The 17,548-nt window shown below is 36.4% G+C and overlaps 1 protein-coding gene across 3 annotated transcripts in view; it reads right to left on the bottom strand.

Annotated features, from left to right (window-relative positions):
• Positions 1–37: 37 nt before the first annotated feature.
• ANGEL2 (angel homolog 2) overlaps positions 38–17,548 on the bottom strand; it is a 17,763-nt gene continuing 252 nt past the window's right edge. Inside the window, exons 1-9 of one of the 3 annotated variants that reach the window (XM_024750950.1) lie at positions 17,470–17,518; positions 15,164–15,489; positions 10,287–10,543; positions 8,996–9,065; positions 7,370–7,791; positions 6,341–6,467; positions 5,867–5,924; positions 3,638–3,801; positions 38–2,026 (exon numbers count right to left, since the gene is read on the bottom strand). In XM_024750950.1, coding sequence (XP_024606718.1) covers positions 1,875–2,026; positions 3,638–3,801; positions 5,867–5,924; positions 6,341–6,467; positions 7,370–7,791; positions 8,996–9,065; positions 10,287–10,543; positions 15,164–15,482 — 1,569 coding nt within the window. In that variant the 5' untranslated portion in view covers positions 15,483–15,489; positions 17,470–17,518 and the 3' untranslated portion in view covers positions 38–1,874. Of the gene's footprint in view, positions 2,027–3,637; positions 3,802–5,866; positions 5,925–6,340; positions 6,468–7,369; positions 7,792–8,995; positions 9,066–10,286; positions 10,544–15,163; positions 15,490–17,368; positions 17,519–17,548 lie in introns of those variants that run through there. The other 2 variants (XM_024750949.1, XM_024750948.1) reach the window with 2 other exon arrangements.

The raw sequence follows: 17,548 nt of genomic DNA, 5'->3' as shown, positions 1-17,548 counted from the left end.
TATATAAAGTTAGTTAATAAATTCACACAACACAAAGTAGTAATCAATGAATCTTCATTTTTCTTTCCCCAATACTAAAGGGATAAATATACTATGTGCTGTTATTATTCGATGATGACAATATCTGCTAATTAGAACATACAATTTTCTGAAAACTTACTACGAAATGAAAAATCCTAGAACTATAGTTAATACTGTGAGAGAAAGACATTAAACAGTTAAAAGTACTTGCTTATCGCTATAATTTTTACTAGGCAAATCCTTGTAACCCACATGCCTTTTGGGGGTATTTATCTGGTTTATTTTTTTTAAATTGTAGTAAATACTTTAGTAGAAAAACTTTTAAAGTCCAAGACTATAAAGTAGCTGCTGCTTTCTAATTTAAGATGAAGTATTCTATTAAGAAAACCCACTGTAAAAAAAAAACCCACTGTAAAACCCATTGTATAATTCAGTATAATTCAATACAAAATTACTTAGTAAAAATGTACATAATTCTTTGATCCCAATGTCTAAAAAAGGAAATTTTCAATTATGTTTAAAAATTTTTGATTCAAACACTTATACAGAGCCAACTACAGGATATTTTAGGCCTGCTCTTCACCACTTTATAAAAAAAATCAGCATCATCTAACACTGCTGCATCATGATAAAACATTTTAGAAACAAAACAACAGTTAAACCACAACAAAACAAAACAGTTAAAGTTACTACTTACGAGCATTAGGTCTCCAAGTTGATATCTCTCTAGAGTTTTGCTGGCTTCCTCTTATTTCTAAGGCAAAATAAAAATAACCTTATAGCTGCCACTTTGTTCCAAATATAAGTTTCCTAATAAAATAAATTTCTACAGGATTAGTTAAGTAAAATAAAATATCTTTCCCAATCCAGGGATCTTTTCTTGAAACTGAATATAAAAAAAAAAAAAAAATTACTAGGGAAACACAAGGCATAACCCCAATCTCTGCCTCTCCTAGGTTCCTGCAATGGTCTATGACAGGATGGAAAGTGGGCTTGTGTAAAGCACTTCATCTTACTAGTTATGGTGACCTATATTTCCCCAATACAATGCAGGCATATTACATGGCTCAGGATAGTAAGAAGATGGATTAAGCAATCTGTACAATTTTGGAAAGCATTACTGAGCCCCCTCAAAAACAAACTACAGTGGTTGGCTGGACACTTGTGAACCCGATGATTTCTGAGATGAACTACTTAGGACTCAACAAACATGATCCTCATGATGAAATTGGGCCTCTGCAAGGGAAATGAGTTGTGGTTTGTAAGAACTCAAAGATATTTTGGATCCACTGTAAAGTTTGCCAAAAACATGAAATTCTTTACTAAGAGGACTAAAGAAACTGCACTATATTTAAAAATCACTGTCAATTTTACTGGAATTTATAATAAATATTTACAACTCTTTTACAATAAAGAGTGTTTAGATCTCACTTGTCAGGAAAATATATTTTCATTATCAAAAAAAGAAAATTGTTGTAAACTTGTTTCTTCTGCTACCTGTTTCAAGCATTTAACATAACCTCTTCAGAAATTCCATAGCGTAAAAATAAGTAACATGCAAACTCTTAAGAACAACTTTACATTCTTTGAAAAAGAACATAAATGGGAAAGCACAGTATATATGTAATCAAAGAAGAGCAAGGGGCTTCCCTGGTGGCGCAGTGGTTGAGAGTCCACCTGCCAATGCAGGGGACACGGGTTCGTGCCCTGGGAAGAGCCCACATGCCGTGCAGCGGCTAGGCCCATGAGCCATGGCCGCTGGCCTGCGCGTCTGGAGCCTGTGCTCTGCAACGGGAGATGCCACAACAGTGAGAGGCCCGCGTACCGGAAAAAAAAAAAAAAAAAAAAAGAAGTCAGAGCTCAAGTCTGAATTTGGCCAATAAAGGCAGATGATCCGAAGAGTTATTTTCGTTTGGAAGTCCATTAACAGTCCATAAGTCTTGTTCTGTAAGAAGTGACAGTCTAGCTAGAAGTTTCAAGCCACCAACCAAAGCAACTTCGGCTCCTATATTAAAGAAACATATACATATTTAGTGAAACAACAGGTTACTGTAAATCATACAAATGTTTTTTTTTCTTTTAAAACAACAATGATATATAGCTTGACACCCTTCTGGAAGTCTAGTATGAAACAGTTTTTAGAATATGGTTAAATTTTTATTGCGATATAACCTAATTATAATTCTCTAACAAACAGAAGTTTCAGATGCTTGTTTTTTTCTATTTCGGATTTTTTTTCCATTTCAACTTCTGCAAATAATCTTTAGAAGAATATATCAATGCGACACATAAGATGTTAAGAATAATTTGAGATTGACAACTACCTAAGAAATTCACCCATCAACCTTTCTGTAGTTGTATAAAATCAGACAGACCAAGCCACATCTGAGTAGGACGTTTATGAGGTGACTGCAGAATAAATTAGTATAGTTTGGTCCCAGACACTCAGTACCCATGGAAATAGAGTAAAAGAGGATGTGCTCTTAATGCTAACAGTAGCGATGCTGGTCCATGGCACACTTCTGCCACCTAGTGAGTGTTCTTCAGTATGACAACTACCAGAACCTTATTACAAATTCAAAGCAAGCTTATTTTGCAGAGTTGATCTAGCAGACAGGAGTAAACCACCTCCTGAATGTTACTAGTAAGGTTATCCTTGTGAAGGAGAAAACAAACAAACAGATGGGAAAAGAAAAGTAGCACTGAAAAAAGAAAAAGGAAAAGAAAAAAGGGGAAAATCAGGAAAAACAAAATAGCTGTCCACATTTAGGATTTTCAGTTTTCTGAATATATTTTTGACTTCCAGTTACTTTAAATGGCACTTTCTTCTCCATGTTAAGTCCTTTGATTAGTATTTAAAATCTTGGGCTTCCCTGGTGGCGCAGTGGTTGAGAGTCCGCCTGCCGATGCAGGGGACACGGGTTCGTGCCCTGGTCCGGGAGGATCCCACATGCCGCGGAGCGGCTAGGCCCGTGAGCCATGGCCACTTAGCCTGCGCGTCCGGAGCCTGTGCTCCGCAATGGGAGACGCCGCAACAGTGAGGCCCGTGTACCGCCCCCCCCAAAAAAAAATCTTGTTTTCATTGAATCATACAAGGAAGAGTGTGTTATCACCTATGCTTTTTGAAAACACATATATTATAGACTTCTCTTTCCAGGAAGAACCAATATTCCAGGTTCAACATGACAAAACTGTCAATTGTTGGCAGTACAAGCAAGGCCCTACAATGAACGCAACATACTTCAGTAAAAGTTAAGTACAAAACTGTATGATGTTGCTGTCACAAGAAAAACAAATGTATGGAGAGTGAAACCAAAGGGCAATATGAAAGATCTGTACTCTACCTCAGAAGCCGACTGGGACTGGAGGGTAGAGCTGTGGATATAATTCTTGGGTAATAATTTGCTTTGAGGTGTTCCACTGCCTCCAACTTTTGCAGGTGATAAACTGATTTACTCAAATATATCACCAATCTGCCAAATATATTACCAATTTAAAAATATTTTAAATTTCTAAATCTAAACATTTAGATGTTTAGCTAGCTTTCTCAACTTTAGCCCTGAAGTTTTAGTTACTGTGTTCTCAAGCAGAATTTAAGATTACATGCATTCTTTACCTGGCTGCCCAGCAACACCTTCCTTTTCAGCAGAATAGAAAATATAATCCACAGTTATGGCACTTCGGGAATGACAGGTGGTCACTTCTGGAATTCCAGTGTCAGGAAAATAATGTGAATAAACAGATGACAAGCTGAAATGGTGCTGTAACTTTGAAGATAATCTAAATTGAAAAGAAAAATTATTTAGCATCAAGTTCTTCATGATTTTTATAATTCCTATTGAAACCACTTTTTCACTTAATTTCCAGACAAAACCAGACATTAGGACAATCTTTATTTAAATAGACCATATCACAATTTTGCATTCCTTTATTCATGCAGTGATATCCAAAACCCATTAACAGAGCTGTGATACATGGGGTGGGGTGCGAGTGGGGAGCTCAATACTTAACCAAATAATGTGACTTTTAAAATTAATTATAACATATTTGAGAGACTTCACTTGCGAATGAACACATACTGTTAAACAATTTATAAGTTTTTTGTTGTTTTTAAAAAGGTAAATTAAAGTGGCCTTTAGGAATGCTATTTAGAACTAATAGACTTCTGATGTCAGAGGGTTTATATTTTACCATGACTGTTCTTGGTATGGTATATGAGATAATTTTGTACTGCATCTTTTTTTTTTTTTGGCTGCACTGCACAGCTTGTGGGATCTTAGTTCCCTGACCAGGGATTGAACCTGGGCCCTCTGAGAGCATGTAGTCCTAACCACTGGACCACCAGGGAATTCCCTCATACTGTATCTTAAAACAGCTTCTATAATGGTTTACATTTACCCCACACTACAAATACACATAATGTTATGGGTAAAAGGTTTAAAAATCATTTCCTACTAACACATCATGAATTTTAAGGATCTTTTATGTCACAAAACAAAATTTAAAAAAACCTTTTTTTTTATTCACCCAACAAACATTTACCAAGCACGTACTAAGTCCCAGGCACTATCTCGTCTTATGCGCTGAGAATACACAAATAAAGATGTTGCTCTGCTTTTAAAGAGCTCATATGTCAATAAGCAAAGGTAATTGCTTCAAGATGCTCTATTTCCAAGTTTTAGGAACTTTTTATGTCTAAGGACTTATATTTACAATATTTTTAAATGTAAAATAGGTCTCCTGCAAACTGTTATCTTAATACCAACATTTCAGTTTACAGAAAAAAGCTATGCGTATACACACACTGTATTTATATAGATACTTAAAAGTATCTTTTCTTATACCCCATTTTGTTATAAAAAGATTTTAGAATTACTCAAAACTAAGTAGTTGTTAGTAAGAGTAACCTTTTTATTAATCTTACTCAGGGAAGTTTTTACTTTGAAAGTTTTAATCACAGATTTTTATATATTCTTTTTCAAAAATTCAAAACAATTGCTTTCTTACTAATTCTTATATATGAGATATTTTCCCAAAACAAGATATACAAAATAAAATAAGACTGAGGAGAAAGCAGATAAAAAGAATGAGAAAATTTAAATGTTAAACGAAAGTCAAAGCTATAAAAGAGCACAATATGAAACAATCAAGACATTTCAAGAATCTCCCAAGGGACAAGATTTAAGTCTCCATCCTGTTGTATTAATATACATCTGTTTCTCAACCACAGCCCTAAACATTCATGATTCTTTAATAAAAAGAAATCCAGGCATCTTCACCCAGCTACCTCTGATGACCTTTTCCTGTAGTTTAAGAGATAAGTATAAGTAATTGTCTTTTCTACAGACATATTCTTTTTTGGATCAATTCTCCTATAGATTTGTTTCAAGATCCAGTAAGTCAAAGGAGGCTAAAGGTCCTCTTGAAATCTGAAAGATATTTTTCTGTGATCTTGACCTTTGTTTAAATATGTAATAGCAATAAATTTCAAAGATAATAAATTTACTAGCCTGTTCAGGTTCATGGACAAGCTGCTTCTATAAACAGCAGGGTTTAAGCACTTACTATTGTATGTCAAACACTGAGCTTTACATGCTTTGTCTCATCTAATCTTCACAACAACCCAAATTTAGATAAAGAAACTGAACCTTAGAGATGTTAAATTTCTTGCTCAAAAATCACACAGCTAAAAAGTAGCAAAGTCAAGGTTGGAACTCAGGTCTATTTGACTTAAGAGCCAGCATTCTTCACCAGCATAAAATATCATCAACTTCATTTTTCATCCAAGTGATTTCTTTACTCAACTAAAGTCAGCAAATGTCTATTGTTGCTTTCCAAAACTCACTTTTCAGCTGTTACTAGGACCTCTGTTTTGTCCAGCTGTGTTTGTGTCAGATCACTGTCTGGAAGAACAAAGAGAAATATATTTATACTATCAATGTATTGTTTTGTTCTAGCTTGCCTTAGTATAGTCCTTTTACTCTAGGAACAATATTTAAGACATATCTAGTTTAGATAGATGCCTAGTTAAATGGTTCATTCTGGTATCTATGTTTTGATGATCTCCAGAATTAGCAAAAATAAAACACAAACATTTCCAAAGCAACATGCAAGTAATTCACGCAAAGATAATTTTGGAAACTGAATTTTAAAAAGGTAAATTTAGAGCTCTTAAAAAAAAGGAATAAGCAAACAACTATATGCTTTTATATATGAATATTCATCACTGAGATGTTATCCCTTTAAAAAATTTAGTTTTATGTCTTCAAATGGAACACTATTATCAAGAAGACTGCCAAAATGTATTGCAAACACTTACCTGTCTTTTCTACTTTTGGTACCTGCTGTACCTCATACACACAGTTCTGTGAGATACCTAGGTTTGGGGGCCAAATTGGAATAGATAAAATTCTTTGTCCCCGTGAAGACTGTTCCTGGCCAGATACCTAAACAAAATTTCAACAGGTATCTTAGGTGAATAGATTTTAAATAGTTTGTGTACTGAAAAGTTTATTTCTTAGATAAGAGGGAATCCAAGAATGGTAAATATTACCCTTTATTCATTACATTGATTATTTGTGCTTATAACATCTTGTTCAAATAGAGTTCAGAAAGCACTTATTATTTACATGTAAATGGAAATCTTTTCCTATGCATGTTTTTGTCTAATTTGGAAATCTAAACGATCTATAGTTTTGGACTAATACTGCTCCTCCTTTTTTACTACCTGCAATATATTTCCTGCTACATAAAATACTAAGAGAGATCAACTCCTATAAAATTTTAAACTATCATTCAAAACTCAGTGGTGGAGAGTTTATTTTGGTTAAATATACCGAAGATGAAATAATCCAAAGTAAGCAAAAGAAAGTACAATTAAAATAAAAACATGGGATAAATTACACTCAGCTGAAGAATTAAAATATTTATCACTGTATAAAGGGAAGCTTATATAATAAATAAATACTAAATTACTGTTTTGCCAACTATATTGGCCACATCCAGCATTCAAAATTCTATTCTGCCACCTTGTAAGTAGTTCCTTATTTATGCAGTACTCATGTCTGTCAATGCTTTCATTTTTCTTCTCCTCCCCCATTCTGAATTTTTTACTGCCTGTCAATTCCTCCAAGCAAAATGTTGCCACAAATAGATGGAAATTCAATAGGTGAAATTCACTCAAGTAAATATAATTACTTATCAGTAGCTGTAGCTCATCATCACAGGTTGGTAAAGTGAGGGTACTGACTCATCAAGGTTTTCAAATAGCCCTGTGATGACTACCCTCACTTTACAATGAAGAGAGAGACTCAGTCCACCTCCTAATAATGAGGAAGCAAGCACGTACCTTTCCTATGGCAAGTCCTTCATAATTCAATTTCCCTTCCTTTATAAAACTATACAGTGGAGAACCAGGAACAGAATTAAAGTCACCACACATAACAATGGGGCAGAAGCTGCCATCTTTCTGATGGGCAACACTGGAAATCTCTGCCAGAAGCATTGCCAGTTGGGTCAGTTTAATATCACCTCGCCTTGGATTATACAACAGATGTGTGTTAGCCACACAGATCGCAGGGAAGGCAGCACTTGGGATTTTGGGCTGCAAGAGTAACACTAATCCAACATTGTCTCTGTCCAATAGAGGAACATCACGGCGGTAGAATTCCACTGGGTTCACTGATAAGAGGGAAAATTTGGAATGTTTGAAGCAAATGGCACAGCCATCAGGTTTCCTTCCTGTCCGCATCTTGTATTCACAGTGATAACCTAGAGGAAAGAAAAAAATTTTTAATGAAGATGGCTGGTTTTTTATATATGTAAGTATTAAAAGAACTGTGTTTTGCCACACACACAAAATTATATATATGGCAAAACACAGTTCTCCTAATTTTTTGAACAATGTTTACCAAAGTGTATTCTGCAAAACAATAGTAATGTAGGATGTTAATAAGTGTTACAATCAAAAAAGTCTGAGACTGGGTCAAATAGATTTTTTTACTGGCAGACTTCAGGGTTACATACGTATACATTACCACCATTCTCATTTCCATCCTAACAGAAGTCAGAGTCATGACAAAGACAGTGAGGCCTTATAGTAATCTGCCCCCTCACCACCCCCAACCCCATATCTCTCACCTTTTTACCTCTAATTCTTCCCTGCTTGCTCCACTCCACACACAGCAGCTTCACTTGCCTTAAGGCACTCCAACTTCAGCGCCTTTCCTTTGCTATCTCCACTACCTGGAAAACTCTAGTCATGGCTTGTTCCTTCACCTCCTTTGTCTTTACTCAAATGTTACCTTTTCTGATCATTTTGTTTAAAACTGAAACCTGACCCATTTGCTTTTCTCCAGAAAACTACCATTACCTAAGGCACTATTTACTTGTTTGTTCAGTTTATTCTTGGCCTCTCTCCACTAGAATGTATGCTCCCCAAGGGCAGAGATTGTTGCCCGTTTTGCTCACTGCTATATTCCCACTGCCTAGAACAGTGCATGGTGTACAGTAGGCACTCAAAAAATACCAATATTTGCTGCATGGATGAATGCGAAGTAGGCAGCATTTCTCAAACAGACAACCTGTTTCTAGAGGTATTCACTCACCAAACAGATTTTCAGCTTCTATCCATTACACACGGTAGACACTGGTATTATATGATGATGAACTAGACATGATGGTCCCTGATCTCATGGAACTCAGAATCTTAGGGCTCTGGGAGTAGGCAAAGCAACTCCTGGAAAGGAAGCTATTAAGGGATTCTTGCATACCTTTCCATCCGAATTAAAATTATGTATTAACACAAAAGGTCCCATTTGATATACCTCAATCTTTTCCTGACCTTTTGAAATGCATATTAAGTTTTTCAAAATTAAGATCTTAGGTCCAAATACACCACACATCTTTGTTATTAGCAAGTTATACTTTAACAACCCATTAAGTAAATCTGGCTAAAGTAAAAGTTACACTGTACCCAATGATTCCAAACTTGGCCTGATCTCTGTTCCATAATGATCTTCTTGCACTTCTTGCAAACAAAGTACCTTAAAAGAAAAAAAATGGCTTGAATTAAAACAAAAATATGCAAATATGAATTTTCTGGTACTTTTGTCTTTAAAAATAGGTTTCTAAAATTCTAAAAACCTGATGAAAGCTGAAATAAAAACTTTTTTTTTCCTGTAATGTATAGATCTATCAAATTAATGTCTCCAAATTTGATCAGCCCCCAAAACCCTGACCTTTAATCACATGAAGCCCTCTTATCCGAAACTGGTATTTACCAAAGGAAATATTTATATGTTGGAATATTTTTCCTGAATTTACATGTTCATTAGTACTAAATCCTTCTAGTCCTTTTTTTAAAAAAATTTATTTTTTTTATTTTTGGCTGCACTGGGTCTTCACTGCTGCACGCAGGCTTTTCTCTAGTTGTGTCAAGCAGGGGCTACTCTTCGTTGTGGTGCACGGGCTTATTGCTGTGGCTTCTTTTGTTGTGGAGCATGGGCTCTAGGTGGGGAGGCTTCAGTAGTTGTGGCACATGGGCTCAATAGTTGTGGCATGTGGGCTCAGTAGTTGTGACTCACGGGCTCTAGAGCGCAGGCTCAGTAGTTGTGGCGCACGGGCTCTAGAGTGCAGGCTCAGTATTTGTGGCCCCGGGCTTAGTTGCTCCGCGGCATGTGGGATCTTCCCAGGCCAGGGCTCGAACCTGTGTCTCCTGCATTGGCAGGCGGATTCTTAATCCATTGGCAGGCGGATTCGCCACCAGGGAAGCCCCTAGTCCTTTCTTAAGAGATAATTTTTCGAATGCTATCATCTAAATAAATTTTTGCACGAATTATTTAAATTTTGAATCAAAGGAAATATTTACTGAATACTTAATTTGGTGCCAGTCCCTGTCTCAAAACTGATTGATGCTTAAAACATTTTGGATCTTATTTGAAACATTATATAATTATTTATATCAACAACCATTAGCAAGTTATTCCTCCAAAGTTATGATACCTTGTTAAAAACTGTTCCATCACTATATTTATATATTATTTATTTTTGGGCCACACTGTGGCTTGTGGGATCTTAGTTCCCCGACCAGGCCCTTGGCAGTGAAAGTGCAGAGTCCTAACCACTGGACCGCCAGAGAGTTCCCTCATCACTATATTTAATGTCTTCCCTTCTTACCCTACAAGCAAAAGGGATAAAACCATTTAGTTCAGAAATGAATCCAACTCTTCCTTATGTGAAGAATTTTGATGATATTTTGTACTTACATCTGCATCATAGTGTTTAATTTCTTTCAGAATATTGGGAAACCTAAAACTCCAGTGTAATACTGGCCGCTGGCAGTGTTTATAAAGGTGTGAATTGTCTTCCAATAAATCTTGAGAAAGTATATTATAGGACATCACTGAAAAGTCAAACTTGTTCTCACTGTCTTCACATATGGGGTCATCATTTTTGTCTCCTAGGATCTTCGTTTTTTCTTTATTATGGTTACATATATATTCCCAATCCCGTTTTATTGTGCCTGTTAAAATATATTAGATAAAATACAAAGAATTAATAAAAAACGGATATTTTTCCTGTATATAAGTATTTTCTTGCCTTTTAAACATTCCTATAGGCAATGAACAGAATGTTTTTCCCTAGGAAATGGCAGTGTAGTACTTAATAACTAGAAGTTGTCATCAAATTGATTACAAAGGCAGTAAAATGATACACTGACTGACCAAGAGGTACAAAACAGTTTGAAAGGGTCTAGCAAGTCATTCTGGAGGCTGAGTGTGTGTGTTAATAAAACTGACTATATTGGGGTCACGGTTTCTCACTTCCCCACGGTTACGAAGTGGCTCTGCCGCACACATGCTCAGCAACTTCATAACCATGATAATATATTTGTATGTCACAGCTGGCCTTTCAATAAGGTGATTTCACATTGTATTTTATCACCTATTAGTATGATAAGATCATCAAATGCTTAACTAAGTTCCAGAAACAATTCATCTGAGAAATCTGGTTTAGACATGAATGAAGGGTATATAATGACAATAAATGGAAGCAGTACTTACTGGAAGAATGCAAACAAAATAAGCAAAAGAAATATTTTTAATGCACACCAAAGCAAAGGTTAAATGTAACACAGCTACAGAATGCTAGTAAATGATGCCTGACTGACAAACCTAGCATGCAGCAACCAGGAATGTGTGATAGTTTATATTCTGCAAAGACACCATGCACCCTGATAAAGTGATGAGAAGAGGATCAAATAGCATGAGATTTTGCAATTATAGGCAGCCTTTGACTTAGAAATGCCTACTAAAAATAAATATATATATATGTGTGTCACTATACAGACACACACCACTAAGTATATATGTTTATATATATGTATATACACACAGACACACACACACCCCCTTTGATCTTGTCTTCCTCACCCCACCATTAAAGAGGATACTCTTACTGCCATGGAAGCCATGAAAAAAAATGTGGAACATTTTAGAGAATCTATAAGCTCAAAAGAAGGGAAAAACAAGAAATGGGATGAACTTGGGAAACAAAAAGATTTGAAGATGGACTTTTGAGAATGATTAGATGATATGAAAAAAATCTGAGCCCTAGAATATCTCCCTTTTCCTGAAAGAAGGTTTTCACTTCACTGGATGACAATCCCTAAAATTTCACCAATTAAAAATTAAATTGAAGAAAAATATTTTATATATGGGGGAAAAAAGACTAAAGGGAAACATACCACTGTTTTTAAGAGTAATGTCTCTGAGAGGAAGGATTGTGGTAGATTTTTCCAAATCTTCTACGATGACGGTATATTTACAGTCAGAATATCAACACACTCTAGTGGGGAGGGGGAACTGGTTGAGGGCAGTCAAAAGGTACAAGCCTCCAGTTATAAGATGAATAAATACTAGGGATGTGATGTACAACACGATCAATGTAATGAGCACTGTGGCGTGTTCTACAGGAAAACTGTTAAGAGAGTAAATCCTAAGCGTCCTCATCACAGGGAAGAATATTTCTTTACTTTTGTGTCTTTGTGGAATGACGAATGTTCACAAAACTTATTGTGATAATCATTTCATGATGTATGTAAGTCAAATCATTATGCTGTACAACTTAAGCTTATACAGGGCTGGTATGTCAATTATATCTCAATAAAACTGGAAGAAAAAAAGTGTCAGTACACTCTATAAAAATGCCAGTGAAGTAAAAATTTTAAAATATACTCTGGTGGGGCTTCCCTGGTGGCGCAGTGGTTGAGAGCCCGCCTGCCGATGCAGGGGACACGGGTTCGAGCCTCCAAAAAAAAAAAAAAAAAAAAAAAAATATATATATATACTCTGGTAAGTTGACTTTAATCAGGTTTCTTCCCTCAAAATCTAAATGCTGATATCTGCTGCACTGAGGGAATAGGTATTTTGACCAGAGGACAGAAGAGGAAGGTAATTTTTATGAATAGTGAGGTCTGGGTGGAACAGGGGAGTTGGAATTATGATACCATGAAGGTACTAGGAGCCTGAGGAGAAAGGCTAAGAAAAAATGGTGGAAGGAAAGAAAACCAAACTAAACAAAGCATTCAACTATTACATAATTTAGCCTAGAGCTAAAGAGAAGGAAACTATCCCCTTCCTTATCCTTCACTGAAAATGGAGAATCCTACCCCTAAAGGCCACAACTAAACCAAATTATACTGACTCCACACAACTACCCTGAGATTTATAACATAGCTTCTATGAGGAAAACAGAACTGATTCTTAAGAACTGATTATCTAGAACACAATTCATTCATAAACTGGGGACTGTCTATGGTTTTAGCCACAAATCATTAAGTCTTTATATGTATAAGAGATGGAAAGGGCTCTAGTCATACAAACAAAATGCAAGCTACCATCACAAACTTACAGCACTACCCTGATGGCACCACTGCATTAAAATATGAACGATGGAAGTCTAAAAAAATCATTCATACTTTCTTGTAGAATATGTATATATAAAGGCATATAAAAGCATTAAGATTTGTATAGTCCTGGCAATTAAGAGTTTGTAACCAATTCTTTTTGCAATTCCATTTTTTAAATAACTGAGACCATCAGATTATCAAATTAATACAGTGGCTTTCAGACTTCTACAGCTTGTATAACACTTTGGCATTACTTTTCATGTCATGACCATCAGTCCCTGGTATGTTGGGACCGGAGCTGGGATGATGGGGTAAACACATTTTATCCTGACCACATTTGCTTTTAATAAACATACAGAAATGTATTTGAATGCTAGGGTTCCCTGGAAGACAGTTTGAAAACTACTGAGAGAGTGGATAGTCTCTGGCCTTCACATACTTCACAACATAAATTCACACTACAAAAGCTTATATACCTTCCATGTCAGGAGCAACAAGGTGATCACAGCAGAGAAGACAGATGAATCAAAGAAAGTAAGCAATAGGCCTGATCGGGTTTTTAGGGTGCCTAATTAAAAGGTCATAATTGTGTCACACAAATCCTTCAAATACCACTTTAAAGTGATAGGCAAGTTAGCAATGCTGTTCTCTTGATTGAAAAGTAGTATTAGTGAAATATCAGAAGTCACAAATATGGCTTAACGAAGAGCATTTTCCTTATTCACAATACCTAGGAAGAACGGACATATAAAGAGTCAGGTTGCAATCAAAGCTTATCAGTATGTAAATGTAATTCCCCATCCATTAAAGGGAAAACAACAACACCAGGATTTTCTGAGTACCTACTATGAAGCCAACAGTGTGTTAGGCACTTTGACATATCTCACTTCATGCCTCCACAGGCTTTCAAAGTAGGCATTATTTTACACTGGGAAACCAAGGAGCAGAGAGGTTCAGTGACCTGTCCAAACCCACACAATTAGTGGTGGAGCAGACTGAGAGCAGGGAGCGGTTCCTAAGCCCATGCTTGTGTCACTACACCACCGCTCCATCTGAGAGCACACCTGATTTATAACAAAAGGCTAAACAGAAGAGGAGTGTGTCGTCCTGATGAACAATGAATATGTGAATGAGAAGCTATCTCATGTCATCATACAGCCCTAGATTTATAAAGTATGTGTTGTCCTTAGGAACCTAATTTTAATGTCTCTAAATACACCTTTTAATCATTCAAACAAAGCTTTGTTTATAAACATATGTGGTGGTTAAGTGCTATACAAATAAATTTTCACTTTTGAGTGCTTAGAATTTCTACTTAAATGTGTAGTAGAAGTTCTACTTGAAAGAGCACTAACTAATCTAGCTCTGACTTCCAGGTGAGACACTGTGAATGCCATCCTTTGACAAACTTAGGTCAGCTTCCTACACTTTAACACTCACACAGCCTATTTTCGTATCTTCAGTAGGAATGATCTTCACTGAAAACCACAGCTCAGTAAGAAAGACAATTCCAAATTTACTTAGACAACTCATGTATACTTTGGAGGTAGGGCTTGGCTGGCAGCACAGAGAGCCTAGTGAATTGTTTAGAGTAAAAAGAATATGAGAAAAATAGAAATAATCAAGATATCTAGAAAAAAGTGTCTCAAAGTTGAATAAGATGTGGTTAAAAGATAAAACTTCCCACAGACTCTCGAGATTATGTCTACAGACCCCAGTATGAGAAATATAAATTTAATAAGCTAAAATCTGATTCTGTAAGAAAACAGCTTTCATTTATGATTGTTTCTATTTAAGGAAATTCTTTTGTCTTATATAATGAAGCTAACATTAAAAATGAAAACATGATTTTTTAAAATAGCTCTGTGGACTCCCAAGCATACATCCACCAATTTCTAAGAAGTCTAAGGACCTTTGTTTCAAAAACACTGAATTTGAAAATTATTCTTAAATTAAACTTAATGTTTTAATCTAGTCCTCCATTTGTTTTCCAACTTTAGTCTATATGTAGAGTCACTTCTATTTTTACTGCCAGAAATACACAATTGAAAATTTCTTTTTAAAAGTCTTAATTTTAAAAAAGAATTTCCTTTTTCATCACAGAAAACTACTGGCTAAAAATAAACACCAACACCTCTAAAACCTGCAGGTTTTCTTAAGGATTAAATATGAAAGTTTCAATTACTCTATGGCTTATGTCTATTTCTGCACCAAGATAAATGTCACCTTTACCTTGGTGTTTTCTTCGTTTTGATGAAGGCTCATCACCCTCAGAGTTCATGATGTAACTAGAGAGATGAATCAAAGATGTCTGGCTCAGGTTGTCAGGTCTCCAGTTCCAGTACTGAAACTGAGTTCTAGACTCAAACAAACAAGGTGGTCTCCAATTTAGTGAAAAATGCCTACTACTGAAGTATGGGTAAGGAGCACGAGAATAATGTCCAGGCCACCTCATACAACTAGAAATATGTCTGTTCCAGCAACACCTTTGCAGATTCTCCCACGGTGCAGTCCAGTCTCTGCCGAGACTCTTCTGGTGATGGGGTAACATGGGGTATCTAAAAGAAATAAATACACTCCTTGAGGCACCACTTTTTGTTCAGCTGTAGCACACAAAATCTAAATGTTTCCTCAAGGGAAGGTAATGTCTAATATTTAAAATCTGACTTCTAAATCTGTGAAGGATGGGGGAAAAAGCAGCCATTACTTAACTACTAGTGGCAGTATCTCAATACTCTCCCTAAACAACTATGAATGGTATTCTAAACACTTAACATAGAATCCACCAACCTCCCGAAACACCAGATGCACTTCTAAAAGTCCACACAATTCAACTGTGTTGAATCAATCACCAAACTGTATTCAGAGTAGCTTTCTAGCAACTAATAAAACTCAATGGACAAATAAAATCCACAGCAAACCTAATACTTAAATCAAATATAGAACACATAAGGTGACTACAATTAAAGTGAATCTCTCCAACCTGGGTTTGGAGTAAAAACATGCTTCTGAACATGTTTTTTATACCAAGGTTATATTTTCCAAACATCTTAATAGCTAACAAAAGCCTATCACTACTTCATAAAAGTACCTCTCTTGCTAATCAGTAGGTAGATAATTTATTGTTTCATGATACTCCCTTTCTTCTCTTTTAATTTAAAGCACGCTTCTCCTTGCGGGAAATGAAAGAGAATTACTAGAAATTCACCAACACTCCAAACCCAACAGCATCAATTATCTGATAGGTTATAGCATGAAAAATGTCTCCAAAGTAGTGTTATTATTATTTTGAATAGATATATCGCTCTCAGGCTCTCCTAAGAAACAACGCAACTCAAGCACCACCTTCTTTCTACTACACTATTCTGGCAAAACGCTAGGATTCTGAGAAAAACTTCTATCCTTTCCTCCAGAATTCATTAAAGGTACATTTCCAAGATAGTGTCAATAATGTCCTCTTTTATCACCAAAAGAATTTTGCTTAAATTGTATTTAACTGTTATTTGACTTTTATATGTTACATTTGTTTCATTTTAACAGCATTTAAATTTTTAACTGTTACATAAATTTATTGAGCAGTTTACACATTTTCAAACTGTTCTCTAAACTCAATGTAATTGTAAATCTTTAAAGACATGACAAGGGTAGTGTATCCTGCTTTGTGACAACTCTGAAAGCCATAGAGATTTGGGGCTTGCCCATACAATTTCTATCTTAATAAGCTACCGTACTGAAATATAATACTGGTACTACAAAACATTCTCTATATCTGTAGTTACTGATACAGACTTTTTTTTTTTTTCTCTTAAAATGATGAGCTCCTTCACGGCCAGAGCCTTCTTATTCATTTTAATCTGGGTCTCTTCCCAAGTGCCTAGCACAGTGCCTGACACACAGCTGGTACTCAGGAAACATTGTTGACGACTGTCAAGTCCCAAGACTACAGGAGTTAAAACCAGATCCCCATAACTTATGTAAAAACTAATAGAGTGCTGTGCTTCCCACGTGTGGTACACCAGTCGGTTTCGCGTGGTACACATTTAAACTTAAAATTTTTTAATATCTAAGTATCCATTTCAAAATGTATTAGGAAAAAAAAATCAGTATACCAAACCCAAGATCTCACGGATACTGCTTAGGGAGACTCTAACGTGCGCAGCACCTATTGAAGTGCTTTTTTAAAAAGTGAGTCAATTTCAAGAAAAATATCCATTAAGTAATATAGATGTGGAAAGAAAATTTGGTAATAATCGTAAAGGTTGGGATCCCAGTAACTAAAGTTCGAGAGGCACCAACACAACAACAAACCAGCCCCTCCCTGCAGACCGGCAGCTCCCGGAGGGGGCTGCAGGGTTGGGGAAGGAGGCCGGGGACCCGGAGGCTCAGGCTGGCTAGGAGGTTGGGTTGGGGGAAAAGGGTCGGAACTCTGAGGCCAACCTGGTCCGGAAAGCACGAACCCGGCCCATGGCCGACGCGCTCCGCGCGCGGGCCCTGGACCCCGTGGGCCGAGCGCCCCTCCGGCTGCGCGCCGGGTTTACCTATCCCTCGGGGTCTCCGGAGGTCCGTCCTGACGGTACCGCGGCCCGGGCCCTCTTCCTCCTCCAACCCCCACTCCCC

This window comes from Neophocaena asiaeorientalis, unplaced genomic scaffold (assembly GCF_003031525.2).
Source record: "Neophocaena asiaeorientalis asiaeorientalis breed wild unplaced genomic scaffold, Neophocaena_asiaeorientalis_V1.1 scaffold67, whole genome shotgun sequence".
NCBI lineage: Eukaryota > Metazoa > Chordata > Mammalia > Artiodactyla > Phocoenidae > Neophocaena > Neophocaena asiaeorientalis.
This window is presented reverse-complemented; position numbering and strand designations above follow the sequence as displayed.